Raw genomic sequence first — 11,608 nt, 5'->3', positions numbered from 1 at the left:
TTTGTGTCTCCTTAATTCCTCTCATATCACGGTCTCCCTAAATCTCAAAAGCTTCATCCACACAAAACTCAACAAGGACTCGTGAGATAAGTTAGTATAAACCATTGCAAAAACCTTATCATACTCTACTGTAGCAAATCACTAAAATTATTAATCAAAATTGCATACTAAATGCCTCTGCATATTTAATAGTCCTATCCTCAAATAGAATCATTAAAGAAGCAAACATATGCAAACAATGCAAACATAACAGCAATCTGCCTAAACAAGACAGTCTGTAAAGAATGCAGCAACATCCACACTTCCCTAGCTCCAAAAATTATGAAAGAAAATTCCCACTGTAGTAAATTTATCAGAGCTTAATATGCAAAAGGTTTCAACATTTTATCACATTCTGAATTTTCTAGGGAATTATTGCAACAGTGGTAAACTTTCTGTTTTCAAACAGCAACATGTGGACTTCTAAAATAGGCATAGTAAAGGCTATCAATGCCACTTTTATTGAAATAAAAGATGAAAAACATTGTTCTAAATAACAGCAAGCAAATCTTAACAAAATAAATTGAAGCTCCAAGCAAAACACATATCATGTGGTGAATAAAAATATAGCTCCAAGTAAAGTTACCGATGAACGAAGACGAAAGAGGGGATGCCTTCTGGGGCATCCCCAAGCTTAGGCTCTTGGTTGTCCTTGAATATTACCTTGGGGTGCCTTGGGCATCCCCAAGCTTAGGCTCTTTCCACTCCTTATTCCATAGTCCATCGAATCTTTACCCAAAACTTGAAAACTTCACAACACAAAACTTAACAGAAAACTCGTAAGCCCCGTTAGTATAATAAAGCAAATCACCATCATAAGGTACTGTAATGAACTCATTCTAAATTCATATTGGTATAATATCTACTGTATTCCAACTTATCTATGGTTCATACCCTCTGATACTACTCATAGGTTCATCAAAATAAGCAAACAACACATAGAAAACAGAATCTGTCAAAAACAGAACAGTATGTAGTAATCTGAATCAAACGTATACTTCTGGAACTCATAAAATTCTCAAATAAATTTCTGGACGTGAGGAATTTATCTATTAATCATCTGCAAAAAGAATTAACTAAATATCACTCTCCAAATAAAAATGGCAGCAATTCTCGTGAGCACTAAAGTTTCTGTTTTTGACAGCATGATCAACAAGACTTTCCCCAAGTCTTCCCAAAGGTTCTACTTGGCAAAAACACTAATTAAAAGCATAAAGCCACATATAAACAGAGGCTAGATGAATTATTTATTACTAAACAGGAACAAAAAGCAAGGAACAAAAATAAAATTGGGTTGCCTCCCAACAAGCGTATCGTTTAACGCCCCTAGCTAGGCATGATGATTTCAATTATGCTCACGTAAAAGATAAGAATTGAAACATAAAGGGAGCATCAAGAAGAATATTACTAGCACATTTAAGTCTAACCCACTTTCTATGCATAGGGATTATGTGAGCAAACAACTTGTGTGAACAAGAATCAACTTGCATAGGAAGGTAAAACAAGCATAACTTCAAAATTTTAAGCACATAGAGAGGGAACTTGATATTATTGCAATTCCTACAAGCATATATTCCTACCTCATAATAATTTTCAGTAGCATCATGAATGAATTCAACAATATAACCAGCACCTAAAGCATTCTTTTCATGATCTACAAGCATAGAATTTTATTACTCTCCACATAAGCAAAATTCTTCTCATGAATAGTAGTGGGAGCAAACTCAACAAAATAATTATCATGTGAGGCATAATCCAATTGAAAACTAAAATAATGATGACAAGTTTCATGGATATATTTATTCTTTATAGCATACAAGTCATCACAATAATCATCATAGATAGGAGGCATGCTTTCATCATAATAAATTTGCACATCAAAACTTGGGGGGCTAAAAATATCATCTTCATCAAACATAGCATCCCCAAGCTTGTGGCTTTGCATATCATTAGCATCATGGATATTCAAGGAATTCATACTAACAACATTGCAATCATGCTCATCATCCAAAGATTTAGTGCCGAACATTTTAATACATTCTTCTTCTAACACTTTGGCACAATTTTCCTTTCCATCATACTCATGAAAGATATTAAAAAGATGAAGCGTATGAGGCAAACTTAATTACATATTTTTTGTAGTTTTCTTTTATAAACTAAACTAGTGATAAAACAAGAAACTAAAAGACACGATTGCAAGATCTAAAGATATATCTTCAAGTGCTAACCTCCCCGGCAACGGCGCCAGAAAAGAGCTTGATGTCTACTACACAACCTTCTTCTTGTAGACGTTGTTGGGCCTCCAAGTGCAGAGGTTTGTAGGACAGTAGCAAATTTCCCTCAAGTGGATGACCTAAGGTTTATCAATCTGTAGGAGGCGTAGGATGAAGATGGTCTCTCTCAAGCAACCTTGCAACCAAATAACAAAGAGTCTCTTGTGTCCCCAACACACCCAATACAATGGTAAATTGTATAGGTGCACTAGTTCGGCGAAGAGATGGTGATACAAGTGGTATATGGATAGTAGATAATAGTTTTTGTAATCTGAAAATATAAAAACAACAAGGTAACTAATGATAAAAGTGAGCTAAAATGGTATTGCAATGCTAGGAAACAAGGCCTAGGGTTCATACTTTCGCTAGTGTAAGTTCCCTCAACAATTATAACATAATTGGATCACATAACTATCCCTCAACATGCAACAAAGAGTCACTCCAAAGTCACTAATAGCGGAGAACAAACGAAGAGATTATGGTAGGGTACAAAACCACCTCAAAGTTATTCTTTCCAATCAATCCATTGGGCTATTCCTATAAGTGTCAAAAATAGCCCTAGAGTTCGTACTAGAATAACACCTTAAGACACAAATCAACCAAAACCCTAATGTCACCTAGATACTCCAATGTCACCTCAAGTATCCGTGGGTATGATTATACGATATGCATCACACAATCTCAGATTCATCTATTCAACCAACACATAGAACCTCAAAGAGTGCCCCAATAGTTTCTACCAGAGAATCACGACGAAAACGTGCGCCAACCCCTATGCATAGGTTCATGGGCGGAACCCGCAAGTTGATCACCAAAACATACATCAAGTGAATCACGTGATATCCCATTGTCACCATAGATACACACGGCAAGACATACATCAAGTGTTCTCAAATCTTTAAAGACTCAATCCGATAAGATAACTTCAAAGGGGAAACTCAATCCATTACAAGAGAGTAGAGGGGGAGGAGAAACATAAGATCCAACTATAATAGCAAAGCTTGCGATACATCAAGATCGTGCCAAATCAAGAACACGGGAGAGAGAGAGAGAGAGATCAAACACATAGCTACTGGTACATACCCTCAGCCCCGAGGGAGAACTACTCCCTCCTTGTCATGGAGAGCACTGGGATGATGAAGATGGCCACCAGAGAGGGATTGCCCCCTCCGACAGGGTGCCGGAACGGGTCTAGATTGGCTTTGGGTGGCTACGGAGGCTTCTGGCGGCGGAACTCCCAATCTATTGTGCTCCCGGATGTTTTTAGGGTATATGGAGATATATAGGCGGAAGAAGTACATCAGGGGGGCCACGAGGGGCCCACGAGGGTGGAGGGCGTGCCCCCCTGCCTCGTGGTCTCCTCGTAGATCCCCTGACGTGCACTCCAAGTCTTCTGGGCTTCTTCTGATCCAAAAATAAGTTCCGTGAAGTTTCAGGTCAATTGGACTCCGTTTGGTTTTCCTTTTCTGCGATATTCTAAAACAAGGTAAAAACAGAAACTGGCACTGGGCTCTGGGTTAATAGGTTAGTCCCAAAAATAATATAAAAGTGTATAATAAAGCCCATACACATCCAAAACAGTAGATAATATAGCATGGAGCAATCAAAAATTATAGATACGTTGGAGATGTATCAACCGCCCACGCCGCGACGCATCTCCCCATCTCCTTCCCCACCGCCGAGGACCACCGCAGTCGCCGCCCCGCCACCGCCCGAAGCCAGCGCCGCCGTCTCCTGTACGTCGTCATCGCTCGCTGTGAGCCGCTCACCCTCGCTCGTTTTTTTGTTGTATTAGATCAGTTAACCATGGTTTTATTAAACCATGCGGTTTTAGTAAAAACCGGTCTCCGGTTTTCATTTTTTTCTTGCCGCGATAGCTGTTTTGCTTAGGTAGCAGCCGTTCGCCGAATAGCTTCCACAGAAAATGCTGCTCGGCCAGTAGGAAGCCGCCACGTGGCCAGGGACCTGGTCGTGAATAAAACTTTCACGGTCAAGTCCCTGAGTTTTTAGTTTAGCCCCTAAACTTTGAATGGTTGTATCTTTTTAACCGTAACTCCAAATTCGACGAAACCAGCGGCAAAATGTTCGTCTCGAATGGCTTTATCCAGAGAACCAGCTTTGAAACCTTTTGGCCAATTTCAAATTTGAATTTATTCAGGTTTGAATTCAAACTTCAACTGGCCATATCTCCTAAACCGTAGCTCCGATTGATGTGATTCTTTTTGCACCGTGTCACCGTAGCCAAACCCTACCACCTGGACCTTTGTCACTATACTTTTCACACGATTAGTATCTATCCATGATAGTTTTATTACTATGCCAAGTATGCACTGTGGATGACATCACGGTTTTGCACCTTATGTCACTTATTGTTAGCACCTAGAATTATTTGCATGCAAGTTATGTGTGTTGGATTTTCCATTTGGTTTTCCGAGTCCATTGTGTTGCATGTTATTTGGTTCTCTAAAATGATTGCTTACGTGAATGCAATGTCTGACCTTATAGATTTTCATAGGAGAGTGACGAGTAGTTCTATTAAGTAAATTTCTGAGAGCGATATAATCTTCATCAACTATTACCAGGCAAGTTCACATTTGATCATTCCTTAAATTACCTATGTTTTATATTATGCACTTAGTCCTTTTGTGGTAGGATTGCATGGTAGGATTTATTGTTGCCAGATGGCTATGTCGTTACCTAGTAGTTCATTTGAGGTAGGTCTGATCTATACATCCTTGTCACCACCATGTAAGTTTATTTTTGCCTCGCTAAATGTAGACGTGGTTTGGGAGGCGAACATGGCGAGACATGAGTGACAAAGTAGTAATCAGGACCAAGACTTGTAAATGAACTACATGGGCGGTATTTGGTTTGAATGGTGGCGAAGTACAGTGGGGGCACGCATGGTTAATCAATGGTGGTGCACCACTAGTGGTCGGCCGCCCAGGCTCAAAGAGATCAATTGTATTCTCATGTCTAGAAGCTTACGTGTGCAGCCACAAGACAATATGGGCTCTGGCTTAGTTCAGTAGTTACTGTGACCCCTTCCGGGATGGGCTAGCAGATGTAGAATGATATAGGTGTACCGGCCTATCCCTGGGTTAAGGGGGAACATTTTCGAAAGACTATGCCTCGGTCATCCTGTTCTCAAACGCTAGGCAGTGCGAGAACTTCAAGGGAGGCGATCGAGTCTTGTGGGGAAAAGTGCGCAAACCACTGCAGAGTGTTAAAACCTAATCGATTAGCCGTGTCCCCGGTTACGGACAACTTGAGCATCTAGTAGTGGAAATGCTGGAAGATTTCATCACTCTTAATTAAACAGTTGGGTTTTAAATGAAACTTTGGGAATGGATTGAGTTGGGTTTAACAACTCATCCTATGCTATACAATAGTGGTAGAATAATATCTTTTATTCTAGGGAAAAACTAGCTTTATGCAAAAACTAAACTTAGAGCTTTCCACTAGCCAAATTGCATGTACAAATAGGTTCATTATTCTTATGATGTGACTTGCCAGTACATTCAATGTACTGACCTACATGGCTGCAACGTCTTATGTTGCAGGAATTTTCTATGACAAGTAAGAGTTACGGTGTAGGGTTACGGTCTACACTCAACTTGCCGTTGGCGTTGATGGGACTCCACACCCGTTCAATTATTTCGGCTGAGATTTATGAGGTATATATCAGTTTTATGTTATTTATACATGTGATTGAACTTTGATATATACATTGATGTACTGTGTGTGCCAGCATACCGATCCAGGGATGGCACAGATACACAGAGGCTTGGCCGTTTGAGGTCGGGTCGCTACAATAGATTGGAAACTTGTATGATGGAGAATAGACCCGAGGGCCATAGGTTTCACTTGTGGCTTCTCTCAAGATATCATAAGTATTACGGTGGGTGAACAAATTACTGTCGAGCAATTGATAGAATTGAGCATAGTTATGAGAATATCTAGGTATGATCATGTATATAGGCATCATATCCGTGACAAGTAGACCGACTCCTGCCTACATCAACTACTATTACTCCACACATCGACCGCTATCCAGCATGCATCTAGAGTATTAAGTTCATAAGAACGGAGTAACACTTTAAGCAAGATGACATGATGTAGAGGGATAAACTCATGAAATATGATATAAACCCCATCTTTTTATCCTTGATGGCAACAATACAATACGTGTCGTTTCCCTTTCTGTCACTTGGATCGAGCACCGCAAGATTGAACCCAAAGCTAAGCACTTTTCCCATTGCAAGAAAGATCAATCTAGTAGGCCAAACCAAACTGATAATTCGAAGAGACTTGCAAAGATAACCAATCATACATAAAAGAATTTAGAGAAGATTCAAATATTGTTCATAGATAATCTTGATCATAAACCCACAATTCATCGGATCTCGACAAACACACCGCAAAAAGAGTTACATCGAATAGATCTCCAAGAGAATCAAGGAGAACTTTGTATTGAGATCCAAAGAGAGAGAAGAAGCCATCTAGCTAATAACTATGGACCCGAAGGTCTGAGGTAAACTACTCACACATCATCGGAGGGGCCATGGAGTTGATGTAGAGGCCCTCCGTGATCAATGCCCCCTCCGGCGGAGCTCCAAAAAAGGCCCCAAGATGGGATCTCTTGGGTACACAAGGTTGCGGCAGTGGAAATAGGGTTTCGTGGTGCTTCTGGATGTTTTCGGGGTATGTGAACATATATAGGAGGAAGAAGTAGGTCGGTTGAGCCACGAGGGCCCACGAGGGGGGAGCGTGTGCCCCCTGCCTCATGGCCACCTCGTTGGTTGCTTGACGTCCACTGCAAGTCCTCTGGATCACGTTTGTTCCAAAAATCACGCTCCCGAAGGTTTCATTCCGTTTGGACTCCGTTTGATATTCCTTTTCTGCGAAACACTGAAATAGGCAAAAAACAACAATTTGGGCTGGGCCTCCGGTTAATAGGTTAGTCCCAAAAATAATATAAAAGTGTATAAATAAGCCCATTAAACATCCAAAACAGAATATATATAATAACATGAAACAATCAAAAATTATAGATACATTGGAGACGTATCAAGCATCCCCAAGCTTAATTCCTTCTCGTCCTCGAGTAGGTAAATGATAAAAACAGAATTGTTGATTTGGAATGCTTTCTAGAATATTCTTCAATGTATTTTTCTCTATTGTGACATGAATGTTCAGATCCAAAAGATTCAAGATAAAAGTTTATTGTTGACATAAAAATAGTAATACTCCAAGTATGCTAATCAAGCAATTATGTCTTATCAAAATACCATAGCCAACGAAAACTTATCCCTACAAAGTCATATAGTTTGGCCATGTTTCATTTTTGTCACACAAAATGCTCTCATCATGCACAACCCCGATGACAAGCCAAGTAATTGTTTCATACTTAGCCTTTTCAAACTCTTTCAACTTTTACGCAATATATGAGCGTGAGCCATGGACATGGCACTATGGGTGGAATAGAATACGAGGATTGAGGTTGTGTGAGGAGACAAAAGGGGTGAAAGTCTCACATTGGCACGGCTAATCAATGGGCTATGGAGATTCTCACCGATTGATGTCAATGCAAGGAGTAGGGATTGCCACGCAACGGATGCACTAGAGCTATAAATATATGAAAGCTCATCAAAGAAACTAAGTGGGTGTGCATCCAACTCGCTTGCTCACGAAGACTTAGGGCATTTGAGGAAGCCCATCATTGAAATATACAAGCCAAGTTCTATAATGAAAAACTCCCACTAGTTTATGGAAGTGACAACATAGGAGACTCTCTATCATGAAGATCATGGTGCTACTTTGAAGCACAAGTGTGGAAAAATGATAGTAACATTGTCCCTTCTCTCTTTTTCTCTCTTTTTTCTTTTTTCTTTTTATTTTTTTTATTTGGGCCCTCTTTTTTTTCTTTTGGCCTCTTTTCCTTTTTTTTATTTTTCCTCTGGTGTCTCATCCCGACTTGTGGGGGGATCATAGTCTCCATCATCCTTTCCTCACATGGGACAATGCTCTAATGATGATCATCACACTTTTATTTTCTTACAACTCAAGAATTACAACTAGATACTTAGAACAAAATATGACTCTATGTGAATGTCTCTGACGATGTACCGGGATTGCGATGAATCAAGAGTGACATGTATGAAAAAATTATGAATGATGGCTTTGCCACAAATACGATGTCAACTATGGCCCTGTTTGATAACAAAGTATTTTCTAAGTATTTTGAGAATACTACAGTTTTTAGGATTACCATAGTTTTATTTACAATGAGTTGTTTGATTGCCTCTAACAATTGTGGTTTTAAAACTGCAGTATTTGCTAAACTGTAGTTTTTTCTCTACATAAAATAAAAGAACCTGAGACCTCTTTTTAAAAAACAGAGGAGCCGAAAAGAAAGGACGGGACGTCGTTATCTTCTTCGCTCGATCTAAAACAGAAGTATCGCTCCCACGCTGCCGCCGCCGCCTTTGGAGATATCTCCCTCGGCAGCCATGGGGAAGAAAAGGGACGAGGATGGAGAGACCAAAGGTGAGTAGACTCTGCCTGCCGTCCCTCGATTCACTCCTCCCGCCTCTCCATGCTGATCGCCGACCCCTTCCTCTGCATGGTTGTGCCTTTCCTAACTATGCATGTCGCCCAGCTCTGCTCGAACTGTTCGTCTAGACTGCTAGCTGGATCTCTACACTTGTTAATTCAACACGGATCAAGCTGTTCGTCTAGTCTGCTAGCTGGATCTCAATGCTTGTTAATTGAGGGCTGCTCGAGCTGTTCGTCTAGTCTGCTAGCAATCTTAATCTAGGACTTGTATACATGTCTTTACAATCAGATAGGTTCACTGTTCAACCTTGTACAGAATATGTTTTTTGCTGGTTGCTGGTTAGCTGAATATTTGCTTTGGATCAGTCCCTTTTTTAACCGACTAATTGGAGATTTACATGCACCTCTATACATAATGAAGACGCATTCGTCTGTTGTAAATGCAACGAACAAATTCTTGAACGCTGATTGTTTCTTCTATTAGTATTATGTTGTTCACTGCCATTGTATCTGATAAGTCCAGTCATGAACTTGTATACGCAATGAAAACAAATGAGATACTACTGGAGATGCAGGCCTGGAGCCTTGAATTCAACCTCCTCCCAAAGTTGGCTTTTAATGCAAATAAGAAACTCAGCTGCGGGTTTATCTTGCCTTATTTATGTATAAATTTCAATTTGTAAGTATTGCCGGTACATCAACCATGATGTGCAGTACGAGTCGACTAGTTTTTCTTTCTGTATTTCCTTGTGTGATTTGATATAATTAGGAATTGTTTGGTGATGGCACTATTAATTTTCCTCTCAGCAGTTGATTTGTGGAATAAGTTAGAGATTTTTTGGTTTCATGTTGTATCCTTATCAATTTTCTTGATGTTTGTGTTCATTCAAACACTTAAATTGATGCATTTTGTTTTCCAATAGCAGACAAAAAAACCAGAGCATCATGGACCACTGCTCAACTTGACCTACTCATTTCTGTGATGAAAGAGTATGCGGATGCTGCTAAATTTCGTGGTCAGAATGGATGGACAAAAGAAGGATGGAATTCCATGGTTATACGCTTGAATAACCAGTTTCCGAGAGCTAATTTTATTGTTTCTCAACTAAAATTTAGAGAGCAGCGGTTGAAGAAAGATTATTTTATTGTCAAATCTATTGTAGAGAAGAGTGGCCTTGGTTTTCATTCTGTTACAAAAATGCCAACAACCATTGATGAAAAATGGGATGAACTGAGCAAAGAACAACAGGAGTGGAGATACAAAGCTTTCCCTTACTACGATGATTTGCATGCAATTTATGATGGTATGTTGGTTTCACATGTTACGAATTTACCATATGATCTTCCATGCTTGTAGTTTACAAATTATTCCTCTGTACCCAGGTAAAACAGCAGAGGGGAAGGGTTGTAAGAGGACAACTGATGTGGTTGAAGAGAAGTCGAGTCCGGCTACAGATTTACCACGAGGGGAAAGCTTCACACAACAAGTTCTAGATGCCGCTAGGCTTAATTCGCCTAGTCCAACATTACCGGCTCCAGGCTTTGAAGGTCATAATTACGAGTGGACTGAAGGCATATATGGTGAGGATGTTGAAGTATTTCCTGCTAACAACACAGAACGTATGGAGAATAACAGTAGCCAAATTCCCACTGAACACATGAACACACTTCCTGACCCACCACCTATGAAAAAGGCTAGGACATCTAAAGGCAATGATGAAGGTAAGGCTAAGAGAGGCAAAGAAACAACGATTGAAGATCCGGTTGCTGTTAGAAAAGAATAACTTAAAACTTATGTGGATGTAAAGACGAAACAAATTGAGAGCTATAGAGAAGTGAAAATGGCGCAGATGAAAAAAAAGATATTGACAAAGATCCTTATTGCATTGCCAATTGCATTGTCAAACTTAAGACCGTACCAGATCTCTCAGCAAGTGAACATCTTAAGATGATCGATTATCTGAAAGGACAAAGAGTTGACCGTGAAATCTTCATGACAGTGGAGCATGATGTTGTTCTGGAGATCCTCAAGCAAGTGCTTGGCCGTCAAATTTAAAGCAATAATTCGTTCTAGTTATTTTCGTGTGAAAAATAAAATTCTTTTACTCTATTATTGGTTTATTGGTTCATATTACTTTAGTTTTGTGTTTTTGTAAAGAAATATCACCCTGTACTATACCATGATTAAAAAGAGGAACACGAATGTATGTCAGCATACATTAGTTTCAGCTCTAAACTTTTATTTTGCCGGCACTCTAGTTCCTTTCCTAAAAATCACAGTCCTTTTATTTTTGTTACCTTCGCCATGTTATTTGTGCACCCGGCTTGTAGGTGATAGTATATGTAAGTTGTATATATAGCGCAATAATTTTTTTGGTGGACCTTGCGCATTTGATCAGGTATTTAGAAGAAAATTCCATGGTAGATGACGCACTTGTATTTGTTGCACAAGTTGATACTTGCATTTTACATTACATATCTACTCATAGAAATGTAAAGTGCATTATTCATGGATGAGAAAGCTACTACATTATTTTCATAAAATGATTCTACTGATCATATGAGTTTTATTCTTGCTTCAACAATTGCACAAGTCATGTGCTATTTCTTCTAGCGCGCTCCTGGAGATCCTCACATTAGTCTTTCCACATTGATTCAGCAATTTGAACCCTTTTTGAATGACCCAATGCACACCGCTCATTGAGAGATTCTACATCACTTCTGTATTTTGCATCTCC

General features: G+C 39.5%; 1 protein-coding gene across 1 annotated transcript; it reads left to right on the top strand.

The window, feature by feature from the left end:
• Nucleotides 1-8,801: 8,801 nt before the first annotated feature.
• On the top strand, nucleotides 8,802-11,056 carry LOC125525184. Its single transcript, XM_048690199.1, has 3 exons — nucleotides 8,802-8,861; nucleotides 9,797-10,174; nucleotides 10,254-11,056. Exons 1-3 carry the CDS (start codon nucleotides 8,825-8,827, stop codon nucleotides 10,652-10,654), a joined length of 816 nt encoding a protein of 271 aa, XP_048546156.1. The 5' UTR covers nucleotides 8,802-8,824; the 3' UTR covers nucleotides 10,655-11,056.
• Nucleotides 11,057-11,608: the final 552 nt, after the last annotated feature.

Source organism: Triticum urartu, chromosome 7 (assembly GCF_003073215.2).
Source record: "Triticum urartu cultivar G1812 chromosome 7, Tu2.1, whole genome shotgun sequence".
Classification (NCBI taxonomy): domain Eukaryota; kingdom Viridiplantae; phylum Streptophyta; class Magnoliopsida; order Poales; family Poaceae; genus Triticum; species Triticum urartu.
The sequence above is the reverse complement of the archived record's forward strand: the minus strand, read 5'-3'. Positions and strand labels throughout refer to the sequence as shown.

Coding starts and splice junctions, on each gene's coding strand:
- LOC125525184 (XM_048690199.1), top strand. CDS start 8,825: ATGGGGAAGAAAAGGGACGAGGATGGAGAGACCAAAG. Junction 8,862..9,796: donor CGAGGATGGAGAGACCAAAG/GTGAGTAGACTC, acceptor TTCCAATAGCAG/ACAAAAAAACCAGAGCATCA. Junction 10,175..10,253: donor TTTGCATGCAATTTATGATG/GTATGTTGGTTT, acceptor CTCTGTACCCAG/GTAAAACAGCAGAGGGGAAG.